General features: G+C 38.0%; 1 protein-coding gene across 1 annotated transcript in view; it reads right to left on the reverse strand.

Annotated features, from left to right (window-relative positions):
- The window catches only part of ITGB1 (integrin subunit beta 1), a 68,106-nt gene that overhangs the window by 25,441 nt on the left and 28,744 nt on the right, over window positions 1–13,921 (reverse strand). The window contains exons 2-5 of the mRNA XM_023741976.1: window positions 4,852–4,918; window positions 3,870–3,955; window positions 1,770–1,992; window positions 1,621–1,639 (exon numbers count right to left, since the gene is read on the reverse strand). Coding sequence (XP_023597744.1) covers window positions 1,621–1,639; window positions 1,770–1,992; window positions 3,870–3,955; window positions 4,852–4,918 — 395 coding nt within the window. The remainder of the gene's footprint in view (window positions 1–1,620; window positions 1,640–1,769; window positions 1,993–3,869; window positions 3,956–4,851; window positions 4,919–13,921) is intronic.

Genomic DNA, 13,921 nt, shown 5'->3' on the forward strand with positions numbered 1-13,921 from the left:
AATGTTAAATGAGAAACTATTTTGTTCTGTAAGCCTTCATCTTAAGTGAGAATAACAGCACAATTGGAAGAGCGTAGTCAATGTCACTGAACTGTACATGCAGAAATTTTTGAAACGGTGTATCTTTGGCTATGTGTAGTTTCACCAAAAAAAAAAAGGTTGAGAAGTTAGAGGGTTAATATGTTGTGGGGTTGTTAACGAATGTCATAAGACAACATGTGTACTACTGTTTCATGAGAAACTATTTGTTCTGTAAGCCTTCACCTAAGTACAGTAAAATAAAAAAATAAAAAAAACCTAATATTTTAACGATACTAAGCAAATACAAAGCAGAAGAATATATGAAAATGATGTCTATTTTATATTAAGTGATTATACCAGAGGATGGACACTTACAAGTTATTTCTGAAATTCATTCCATATAATTAACTACTTTCTGCATCTCTGATAGAATTCACTCTGGACATTAAAAACCAAATCTGTTGCCGATGAGTCAATTCCGACTCATAGCGAAACTATAGTGCCACCAGGGATCCCTTTGGACACTGTTGTTGTTGTTGTTAGATGCCGACGAGTTGGTTTTAACTCATAGCGACCCTATTACAACAGAACAAAACACTGTCCAGTAGAGTCCTGTGCCATCGACACAATCATTGTTATGCCTGAGCCCACTGCTGCAGCCACTGTGCCAATCCACCTCATTGAGGGTCTTCCTCTTTTTCGCTGACCTTCTACTTTACAAAGCATGATGTCCTTCTCCAAGGACCGATCCCTCCTGACAACATGTCCAAAGTATGTGAGATGCAGTCTTGCCATCTTTGCTTCTAAGGAGCATTCTGGGAGCATTCTTGCCGTACTTCTTCCAAGACAGATTTGTTGCTTCTTTTGGCAGTCCATGATACATTCAATATTCCTCGTTAACACCACAATTCAAAGGCATCAATTCTCCTTTGGTCTTCCTTATTCATTGTCCAGTTTTTGCATGCATATGAGGCGAATGAAAACACCATGGCTTGGGTCAGGTGCACCTTAGTCTTCAAGGTGGTATCTTTGCTTTTTAACACTTTAAAGAGGAATTTTGTAGCAGATTTACCCAATGCAATGTGTCTTCTGATTTCCTGACTGCTGCTTCCATGGGTATTGACTGTGAACCCAAATAAAATGAAATCCTTGACAACTTCAATCTTTTCTCCGTTTATCATCATGTTGCTTATTGGTCCAGTTGTGAGGATTTTTGTTTTCTTTATGTTGAGGTGTAACCCATAATGAAGACTGTGGTCTTTGATCTTCATCAGTAAGTGCTTCAAGTCCTCTTCACTTTCAGCAAGCAAGGTTGTGTCACCTGCATAATTGCAGGCTGTTAATAAATCTCCCTCTAATCCTGATGCCCCGTTCTTCATATGGTCCAGCTTCTTGGATTATTTACTCAGCATACAGACTGAATAGATATGGTGAAAGAACACAACCCTGACGCACACCATTCCTGACCTCAAGCCATGCAGTATCCCCTTGCTCTGTTCGAATGACTGCCTCTTGATCTATGTACAGGTTCCGCATGAGCACAATTAAGTGTTCTGGAACTTTGGACATTAGTAATATTCAATATTATTCCAAATAAACATGCCACAAATGGTTACAGCTGCAAAAAATTTCCAAAATTTAATGTTACAGAGTGCCAGTGCACACATGAAAATGAGAAGAGGCTAACAAAGCTCATATCAAAAAACTCAAGGAGAAATGAAGGTATTAATAGGGTTAGACTTCTGTACCTGATCGTAACTGTAAAATCAACTGCTGTGGCTGGATCTGAGTAATATCTTCTGGCTGGAGCTTCTCTGCTGTTCCTTTGCTACGATTTGTTACATTTTTATTTTTCTTTACATCTTTGGAGCCTCTCGGATTTTCTATGTCATCTGGATGGCAACCTTTCTTTTTTAAGGCTTCTAAATCATCACATCGGGCAGAGGTAGGCATTCCTTCTTGTAAAAATGTCTAAATGACATAAAAAATACAGGTATAAATTTAAAAATGTAATGATCAAAGCTTTTACATAACCGTAATTTCAAAATAAAACACGTGAAGCATCTAATGTACCTCATTTCTGGTTTTTAAACAAATGTCCATTCATCCAAACCATAATGAGTACTTTAAAAACAAACAAAACCCTTTCCTAGAAAGTTATGGCATTCCCAGGACTGACCTAAGTGTACATTTTAACTGTCCCACCCTCTAATTCAGAATATCTAGGAAAAGAGATTTCTTCAGTGAAATCACTTACTCAATATGGTTAATGGCCACTAATATATATGCCCAAATATTAGACAAAATTTTTTCCTAAAATTTCCCTTTGAAAAGTCCTTATAAAGTCTCTCATATTTCACTCCCCATTACAATATTATGAACAAGCCAATGTTTAGGGAAAACACATTAGCCTAAAAGCATACTCATTAATGATGGTATTTTTAACAGGCAACCAAAAAATTTAACACAGATTTTGTAAGTATTCCTGCGGAGGCTGGACCTATAAATTTCAAGCATCGGCTATTATTGTAAACAAGTATTTTAAAATTTATTTTAAAAAGCAATACAGTAAATACTTATACGACGAGGGTTATGAATATATTTCCATAGGGTGATTGAAAAAAAAAAAAAAAGGTCTTAATGGTATATAAATGAATAGATACTTATGGCTTGCGGGTAGAATTTCCAGTAATGATATGAACTCAAAATGTGCTATACTTCAAATAACTGAGACGGAAGCAAAAATGTTACCAGATGACTGAAAAAGTACCTTAGTGAAAACAAAAGCACAGCCTGAAAAGATGTATGTAAAAGTTTTAAATAAAACATTTTCATGAAATTTGAGAGTGGGAAAACATGGCATTAGCATTTATGTATATATATATATGTATGTATGTGTCATTTTAAAATATGTAAATATAAATCATAAAAAATATTATCAATAAATTATTATAAGTAGACATTTGATGACTATGTCACATATATCCCTAAAAACTATATATTTAGTTGGCCAAAAACTTTTTTCCTAATCTTGACATGGGGAAAATGAAGGACTGCCATTTATTTGGGCTCACCTTATGTTCAGTCATATATGGTATGTGTTTTTACCTATCAGTTTCATGGTGCTGTATAAAGTAAGTAAAAATTTGTACCTTCCCCCTGAAAAAAAGGGAAAAATCTAGAACAGTCTACACCTAAAGCAGTCCACTAAACATAAAATGCCAACCACAAGGACAAGCCACAGAAGTGATTTAAAATTTTCTAGTAGTCACACTAAAAAGAAACATGGGAAATGAATTTCAATAATATATTTAAAATATTATCATTTCAACATGTAATCCATTTTAAAAAAATTTAATGAGTATTTTTATACTAAGTCTTCCAAATCTAGTATGTATTTGAGACTTACAGCATTCTCCATTTGGACAATGTATGTTTCAACTGCTCAAAAGACACCTGTGACTAGTGACTGCTGTGCTGAACAGCACAGCTCTAGACCACCAGGGTTTCACACGTGAAAACAAAAACCTGTTGCTGTGGAGTTGGTTTCGCTCATAGTGACCCTAGAGGACAGAGCAGAACTGCCGCACAGGGTTTCCAAGGCTGTAGCCTTTACGGAAGCAGACTGCCACATCTTTCTCCCGCGGAGCAGCTAGTAGGTTTGAACCACCAACGTTCCAGTTAGCAGCCGAGTGCTTACATAGCCAAGGCCTTATATCTTACACACAGGCAACACGTATTCATTAAACACTGTTTTAAATGAAAATTCCTAACTGCTATTTCCCAAGGATATAGCATTGAACAGTACTAAATTACTAAATGGGAAAGACTTGAGTAACCTTACTTACTAAATTTGTACACCATCCACAATTTGGCCCTGCTTGTATACATTCTCCACATGACTTGGCATTTGCTTTTAAACATCTATTTTCATCTGTCAGGAAAAGAAAGAAGGGATCACTTTACTTGAAGTTTCAAGAGAAAAAATAATGAAAAATCAGGAACTCAATGACAAACAATGCAATATATATGAATATTAAGTATGAACACTATGAACCCAGTTACCAAGTTGATCTAGATCTACTCCCCAGAATGCGTGGATAGGAGCAACTTTAAAGGGGTGACAATCACTGTTTGGGCATACTGGTGGATTCATTCTCTCATTCAACATATATTTATTTGAAACCTTTTATATGCCAGACATTATTCATTATTCTAAGCACTGAGGATACAGCAGTGAAGAAAATCAACAAAAATCTCTGCCCTCATGGAGCTTACAGTCCAGTAGGGGAGACAGACAAACTAACAAGATAAATAAGACACACGGCATGTTAGAAAGAGATAAACAGTAAGAAGAAAAAATAAAGCTGGGAAAGGGAAGTATGGGGAAGAGGGTGTGCAATTATAAATACGATAGCCAGGGAAGGCCTCACTGAGAAGTTATCATTTGAGTCAAGAGCTGAAGGAGGGATAGAATCATACAGATACCTGAGAGAAAAACACTTCAAGCTAAAGAGACAGCCAAGGTCAAGGCTCTAAGCAAAAGAATGCCTGGTGTCTCTGAGCAAAAGCAAGGAGGGCAGTGTAGGAGAGAATAAGAAATACGGTGAGAGACTGGGTGGAAGCGGTGATGGGGGAGCCTGACCATGAAGGACATTGTAGGCCATTATAGGAACTTTGAATTTTACTCTGAGTGAGATAGGGGCCAGTGCAGGGCTTTCAGAAACAGTAGCATGATCTGACTTAGGTTTTCCCTGGAAACAACTGGTCAAAGAGTGAGACAAGATACTGAAATGAAAAGACAGCTATGAAAATTTTTTTTTTTTTTACCTGTTTGGCCAAACACATAGCAAACTGAGCTAATCAGTCCAATCCAGAAAATCAGTTGTAAATTCATCTGAAATACAAAATGTACATCATTAAGAAATAAGATACATTAAATACAAAATATTCCCACCCACCTTGTTTGATTTTATAAACATAACATCTCTCAAACCATTTCTAACACCTCTCCACACCCGCATCATCCACCTCTCCCCCTCAGCCCATTACCCCACCTTTCACCTACACAACTAGATAACTTCTGTACCAGGTCCCCAGGCTCCATGCCTGCCTCCTTCCAAATCAAAGGTTTTAACATTTAATTAACCATACTCAAAAAAGAATAACAGTATCAAGTATTCCCTAACATCATAAAAGCTATCAACGTTCTCTGTCCCATACAATCTCTATCTCTATTATCTTCTGCAAGCTCCCAGAGGGCCAGACAGGCATATATCCAGATGTCTTAGTCAGTCACTTCAATGCTGACTGCCAATTTGAGTAAACTTTTCAAAAACCTGATCATGTCATCCCCCTGCTTGTAACAACAGTGTTTATAGTGTGCACTATACTACATATATATGTATATGTATACATATACACATGCATATATATATGTGTGGATACACATGGTTCAACATATAGCGTTCAACAGCATTAAGACCAACATCCTACACAAGGCCCTGATTCAATTTTTGAATCTAAACTCTATTTTAAGAAAATCAACTTCTACGCATGGAATTAGTAAAAGATTTGGTTCAAGTTCCTACATTTTCTAGATCTACAAACTGTTGTTATTGTTAGGTGCTGTCGAGTTGGTTCCGACTCACAGCGACCCCATGTACAACAGAACGAAACACTGCCTGGTCCTGAATCATCCTCATAATCGTTGTTATACTTGAGCCCGTTGTTGCAGCCACTGTGTCAATTTCATTGAAGGTCTTCCTGTTTTTTGCTGACCCTTCACTTTACCAAGCATGATGTCCTTCTCTGGGAACTAGACTCAAGAAAATGTCATATAAGGCCCTTTTCAGAATATCTAAAGAAAAATTAATAGTCTGTATAGTTTTGATTCAGTGATTTATATTTGATTCTTAATCTTTGATAATGGGGTACTCTATAATAGTAACAATCAGAATATTCTATTAAGCAGAATACCCCAATCATTAGGTATATAATTTTTTTCTGTGAGAAGAGTTCCAAAGTCAATAAGCTATACTTTCAGCAGATTTGGTCAAAGACGGCTCCAGTCCCCGGTGGCTGCTGACCCCATCACTATCACCTGACTACTGCTCTGGGACTAGCAGCTAGCCTAAGAATTCTTCATATATCTATCTGTTCCTCCCACAAGGAAAAATACAAGAAGCAAATACACACACCTGCACACACACACAGAGAGTCATAAATATATATAGCACAGGGTAAAATTTTAGCTTTACTAGTTATCAAAGAAATACAAAACAAAGCGATATAAAATAAACTGGCCAAAAAAAAAAAGAAAAAGAAAAAGTTTTTTAACCCATTAAAATACTGCAGAGAAGGCTGACAGAAACTAGCACAGATGGCTGGTGGCTCTGTAAACTGGTACAATTTGATGGGAAATAATTTGACAACCTATTTCAAAAACCATAAAAAAAGTTTCTATTCTCTGACTTAGCAATCCAGCAACTGAGAATTCACCCAAAAGAAAGAATTAAAAATAAAAGGTGATTAAAAAACAGACGTTTTGGACTGGTTGAGACTGGAGGACTCCCCGAGACTACTGCTCAGAGATACTCTTCCAACCTTGAACCAAAACTAACCCCTGAGGTTACCCTGTAGCTAAATAACAGACTGGCTCAAAAAATAATGACTATCGTCCATAATTAATATGCTCATTAAAAAAAATCACCTATATGAGACCAAATGGTCAACAATTACTTTAAAACAAAGATGAGAATGTAAAGGAGCAGGAAAACTAGATTAATGGAAACAGAACAACCAGATGGAAATATAATGAGAATGTTCACACATTGTGAAGAATGTAATCAATGTCACTGACCAACTTGTATAGAAATCGTTGTTAGGGAACCTGAACTGCTGTGTAAACTTTCACCAAAAACACAATAAAATACTATTTAAAAAAATACAAAAAGTAATATACACATACACTCCCCCCACACAGATGTTTAATATAGTACTATATGGTATATTTACAATAGGCAAAAATGGAAACATCCTAAATCCAATAATAGGGGAACAGCTAACTGCATCAATTTGATGAATTATTAGGCAATCATAAAAATAATAAAATGCACCATCATTAAAATAATAATTATGGATGTAAAGTACACATTATGATGACAGCTATGTAAAAATAAAAGCATACAAACACATATAGTAACCAGAGAGATCTGGGGATGACAAAGAATTATATATAGATATAATGTAAAAGCAAAGTGTTTTTCTTATTTGTTTTTAATTTTCATAGCTTTTTTTTTTTTTTCCTTCTCTTTGCTTTCTCAACATAAACAATTATGGCCCGCGTGGTATTCTTCTTTCTTGGTAAATTTCCTTTAGCAAGAAAGAGTTAATTGGGTTCCCCCTTAACAATGAGTATTTCCTTTAAACGCCTCCATTTCAAGGGCGCAAATACCAGGATGACAGTTCCACAGCTGATGGCGCTTTGCTTTAAGTTGTGCTTCAGAGCACCCCTGGGGTACTTGCTTTTCCTCTGTTCATTGCTGGCTTCAGAGAAAAGGGTAAGAATGACTTGCACAGTCATCCACTTTGCCTTTGTGGGCAGATAAACAAGTTCTGGTATGCAGCAGCTTACAGTTTTGCTTACATTTCAGTGGTGACACCATCCAAGAGACCAACAAAAGCTGTGTCACGAAAGTGTGAAATGCCTAGCAGTTCACCTTTTAAGGCCTGACTAAAAGGTTTAAGGTGCAATAAATCCATGCAGACTGTAATTCTAGGCAATTCAATGTTATCAATTCCAAAGCTCTGACTAAAAGGACCTGGAACACTAAGCCTCCTGAAGAAAACCATCGCTGTGATGAATGAAGCATCTGGGCAGCTTCCACACAAAGTGAACTGAATATTTGCTCCATATATGGGTTGATACATGCTTCTTTGGGATACTATTCAGGCTACTTTAATGATACTAACCTGCCTTAAGAAACCTTTCACAGTATCATACAATTTAGAGAATTACCACTAAAATAAAGTTTTCTAATACTCTGAGGCTATCTAGCTTTAAAATAATACTTTAAATCTCATTGTCCTTTTCCTTCTAAAAACTCTGGCAAATCAAAGATCAGCTTTGTAAAACCCTCACGCTTCTGGAATAGCTCCAAACCTGGAAGCAGCAAGACAAGGCATTAGTGTTGAAGAACAGCTGAGAGTAACAAGGAAAACAGCTGAGAACAGCTTAAGAGTCCAACTCTCCTATCTAGTCAGCTCATTGGCCAGAAATAACATTGTCATTGGCTAGTGTTGTCTATAAAAGGCCAGACTTTCTCTCAGGGAAATGAAGACAGCAACTAAGAACCAAGAAGAGCCATGAGGACAATGAGGCTTGGAAGACACCACAGAAGTGGCTATGCCAGAAGCAAGCAGCAGAGCGCTGGACGGTAAAAAAGAAATGACAGAGAAGACCCAAGAGCCTCCTCTAATCAATCTTGATAATCTGTGAAGGTACTGACTATTTCTCCTGCATGTATGTGAGGAAGTGGAAGGAGTAGGCACTAACAGCCTCCTATATTTCAAAACTGCCTAAGGCAGCATTTCTGGAACTACAGTCTAAGGAATAACTGCATCAGATTTACCCGGGACGCCCACCCCAGACCTAAAAATCACAACCTCTGGAGATGCAGCCTGGAGCTCTGCACTTCTAGTACTCCTGGCAATACTTATGCTGAGAAACTATGCCCTAAGGAGTTCCTACCAATGGCATTCCACATGCAACAGGCTCATTGTGAGGGACAAGAGACGTCTTTCAGCTACTGTCCAAGTCCTACCTTTCCTCTCCTCTCCATAACCAAAAGTCTAAAAATAGTTGCCCACACTGGTTGTCTCCACTTCCTAACCTCCTACTCTCTCCTTAACCAGCTATAATTGGTGTCCAATCTCTACCATGCACGTGAACATGCTCTTGCAAAAGAACACTTTCCAGGCTTTATCTTACGCTCTGCATTTATTCATTTAGTCAAAAAACTTCTTGACTGCCTACAATATACTTGGAATACATCCACCCACAGGATTTACACAAGCCATTTAATACTATTCATCATTCTTTCTTCACACACTCTATTCCCTTGGATTCTACTGGTTTCCCTCCTACCTCTACGGAAGTTCCTCCTCGGTCTGCTAGGTCAGGTTTTGTGCCAGACCTAGAAATACAAAGATCTCTGCCTCAAGGAACTTCCAGTTCAGTTCACAGACAAACACACAAATAATTACAATATGATAGTTTCTATAATGAAGGTATGGGCAAAGTGCACGGAGGACACCTAAATCTGCCTGGGGGCATTCAAAGGCTTCATGGAAATGACAGTGTTTCAACTAAAATTCAAGAGTAGTAGGACATGGCCTGGCAGGTAGACAAATGATAAGAAGATATTCCAGGCAAAAGGTCTGCATATGCAAAGCCAAGGAATCCTGAGAAAAACTGTAATAACTTCTTTCTAATCTTATTCCTAAACAGGTATGTTTGGGTGCTGCCATCCCAAATTGGAATTCTCTTTTTTTGCCTTCTTTCTTTACAGGGGAAAAAGAGTAGAAAAAATATATTAACATATTATTTGTAGTTATATCTGGTTGGTGAGATTATAAGTAAGATTATTCTACCCCTACAATTTTCTAGCATAATTTATATTATTTTAGAAAACTAAAATATCACAAAGGTCAAAAAGAATCTTAAAGTACTTGAGTTGAAAATCACAAGAACTGAGATTAGCAGGGAGAGGGGCTATGTTATAGACAGCCTTAAATGTCATCCATGCTGATGAGTTTAGATTTTATTCTGTAAATAATAGGAAAGTTCTGAACACCTTTAGGCAGGGTAGTAACATTACTACATATACACGGCAGAGTAAATAGTGGTACGGAGGAAGTGTGGCAAGATAGAAGCTAGGAGACAAGTACAGTATTTACTGCAAAGGTTCAAGTAAGAGGTGACAAACATCTGAATTCATATAGTGGCAATGGACAGGAAGACAAGTAATTAAGAGATAGAAAGGTGGGTTACAATACTTTACAAATTGAAATATTATGAGGAAATGTGTGAAGACTTGGAGTTGGACAACCAAAAGGAAAAAACACAATCAGCACTTCTCAAGCTGAAAGAACTGAAAAGAAAATTCAAGCCTCAAGCTGCAATACTGAAGGATTCTGTGGGTATAAACTGAATGACGTAGGAAGCATCAAAAGAAGATGGAACACAGAGCCACTGTACCAAAAAGAATTGGTTGATGCTCACCCATTTCAGGAGGCAGTATATGATCAAGAACCACTGATCCTGAAGGAAGACGTTCAAGCTGCACTGAAGGCACTGGCGAAAAACAAGGCTCTAGGAATTGACAGAATACCAACTGAGATGCTTCAACAAACAAATGTGACACTGGAGGCACTTAGTTGTCTATGCCAAGAAATCTGAAAGACACCTACGTGGCCTACTGACCAAAAGAGATACAAAGAAAGGCAATCAAATGGAATGCAGAAACTATTGAATGATATCATTAATACTACACGCTAGAAAATTTGGCTGAAGATAATTCAAAAACAACTGCAGCTGTACGTTGACAGGAAACTGCCAAAAGTTCAAGTCAGATTCAGAAGAGGACATGAAAAGAGAGATAGCACCGCTGATGTCAGATGGATCTTGGCTGAAAGCAGAGAATACCAGAAAGATTTTTATCTGTGTTTTATCAACTATGTGATGACATTCAACCATGTGGATCATAACAAATTATGGATAACATTGTGAAGAATAGGAATTTCAGAACACTTACTTGTGCTCATGCAGAATTTGTACATGGATCAACAGGCGGTTATTTGAACAGAATGAGGGGATGTTTTGTGGTTCAAAATTGGAAAAGGTGTGCAGCAGAGTTGCATCCTTTCATCATACTTATTCAATCCATGTTCTAGACAAAGAAGCCAAACTATATGAAAAAGAATGCATTATTAGGTTGGAGGAAGACTCATTAACAACCTGTGATATGCAGATGACAAAACTTGGCTTGCCAAAAATGGAGACGACTTGAAACACTTACTGATGAAGGTCAAAGACTACAGCCTTTCAGTATGGATTACGCTTGAACGTAAACAAAAATTCTCTCAAGAGGACCAATAAAGAGTATAATGATAAATGGAGAAAAAATTGAAATTGTCAATGATTTCGTTCTACTTGGATCAACAATCAACCTCCATGGAAACAAAGTCAAGAAATCAAAGGACATACTGCACTGGGCAAATCTGCTGCAAAAGATTTTTTTTAAGTTTTAAAAAAGCAAAGATGTCACCTTGATGCCTGATATACATCTAACCCAAGCCATGGTCTTTTCAATCGCCTTAAATGCATATGAATGTGATAATGAAAAAAGAAGACAGAAGAAAAAGTGATGTGTTTGAATTGTAGTGTTGGTGAAGAATATATCACGGAATGCCAAAAGAACAAACAAATCACTTTTAGAAAAAATACAACCAGAATGTCCCTTAGAAGCAAGGATGGCAAGATTTTGGCTTGCATACTTTGGACACATCATCAGGAAAAACCAACTGCTAGAAAAGGGTGTCATGTTTCATAAAGTGGAAGGCCAACAAAAATGAGGGAAACCATGAATGAGATAGACTGGCACAACAGCCACAATAATGGACTTAAACATATCAAAGATCGTGAAGACGATGCAGGACCAGGCAACGTTTTGTTCTGATGTACATAAAGTCACCATGGGTTGGAGGGGACTCAACAGCAACAAACAAGGAATGTGGGATCTGATCACTGCCTTGGATAGGAAGGGTGAGAGAAAGAAAAGAATCTAGACCAACCATCACTGTCAAATAGGGAAGACACAGGGAGGAGAATGAAGTTAGGGGAGAAAATGATGAGCATCCTTTTAGAAATGTGGAGTGTAAAAAGTCTGTATGAAATCTAGGGAAGATACCTACTGGGAAGTTAAGACCTATGGCTCTGGATCTCAACGGATAGGCCAGGGTTAGAATTACAGACATGAGAAGAAGTTTCCATTAGATAGGTGATAATGAATTTATGAAAATGGATGAGGTTGTGAGGAAAAGAAAACTTTATAAGAGAAGAGAACTAAAGACAGATTTGAAGAGGTGAAGACACAAGAAAGAGAAAATGTAACTGATGGAGCCAGGCCTCCTCAGAGCAAAGAGGGGACTGGCATTCAAAGCAAAAGGGAATGTGTTAGCGTGAATAGGAGGTGTCACATCTTTTCCCTGAGGCAGGGTGTCGGACAAAAAGCTTAGACAGTCCAAGCATGAGACTGCAATAGGATTATAGAACAATGCTGAAGGCCCAGCAGGTACTGGACCCTTACAGAAGCACATCTGTAACACTCATCTTACTTGTAACTATGTGTTTATTATCTTCCCTGATGGTTTCTAGTCTCTAAGAGGATAAACCTGGCTATAGTACACAGAAGTTCTTGGCACAAAGAAGATGTTCAAAAGTTTTTGCTGAACTGTACTATGATTTTTTTCCCTTACATTATTCAAAAGCCCAAAGAAGTTTTTCAGAATTAATGTGCAGACATTCTTTAAAATAGAAGTTACTATAGATCCTCTAGTGATAATTTTAATTATTTGAAGTATATACAAACCAACTTAAGGCTAGACATAAAATGCCTCATGCTCATGGCTCTTACACATTTTAAAACCAAAATTAAATTACAAATAAAGTACAAATACAAACATAGACATTAAAATTATAATTACTCGCTTATAATGTGATCAACCAGATAATCCAGATGTTGGTTTACATTATCACCATCATCAACACGAAAGCACAAATTAAAAAAAAAAAAACCTTGCAGAAATGCTCAAATAGAGAGGGTCTCAGACTCCATTCTGAAATCAGGGTAGGAATCTACTGCTTTGCAGGGCAGGTGCAGAGGTGGAAAGGGAGGGTAAAGGCATGGTGCTGACAACCTAACAACAAAAAAGAGGAAGAAGTCAAGGGACTAGCAATCCCAACGGGCAGGTGAGAGAAGAGGAGATACTGTAAACAAAGGAGTGAAAAGAGCTGGAGAGTAAGACATCCTAGAGTTTAAAATTTCAGAGACAGGCAGTCCTGGATGAAAAGGTCTAGGTGAGGATACAGCAATAGGCTACTGTTTTAGTGTGGGTTCTTTCCCAAAGCAGAACCTGAGACGAGGACTTGTATGCAGACAGTTATTTGGAAGACGACCCCAGGGAAAGACAAGGACTAAAGAGACTGAACCAAGAAAATGAAAACATAAGGATACTTGATTTACCACAGTGGGTACCTGGGGACTTACCTTGCTGGAGACTCTGAGGAGTGTATAGGAAATCTGTCCACAGGAGGATCAACAAGGAGAAGTATACTCATCAACTCCAGTCCCTCGCAGGTAAAGGTTGTCCAAGGGACATTAATTGCCCCCACACTTCCGAGATATACAGTGCATTTATTTGCCCAGAAGACTGCTGCCAGCTTCTCACACCATGGACAGATTAGAGGGCTAACTTGAAAAGCCCCAGGGGAGAAAGCAAAAGACTGAGGCACTTGAGACAAGATGCAGTCCGCCAGAGTGAGTCAGAGAAATGTCTCAGCAGTGGTGACTGGAATCAGAGGGGCGGCCAAGAGAACGTGAGGAGGACAGGAGAGGCTTCTAGTAACTGTGATCACAGGCCACTAGAGTAAACTGCTGTACCAGGGTGAGAGGTATCATCCGCATGAACTCTTCCGGCCTCCTGATTACAGTAAGAATTGGGGAAGAAAAGACTAAGCCAGCCGATTCACGCACAGACACAAATACACATATCAAAATGAATATAAACTAACCTTATTTAAAAGACTTGGCATTTCAGACATAGCAGCTCTTGCCTA

Source organism: Trichechus manatus, unplaced genomic scaffold (genome assembly GCF_000243295.1).
Source record: "Trichechus manatus latirostris isolate Lorelei unplaced genomic scaffold, TriManLat1.0 scaffold00195, whole genome shotgun sequence".
NCBI lineage: Eukaryota > Metazoa > Chordata > Mammalia > Sirenia > Trichechidae > Trichechus > Trichechus manatus.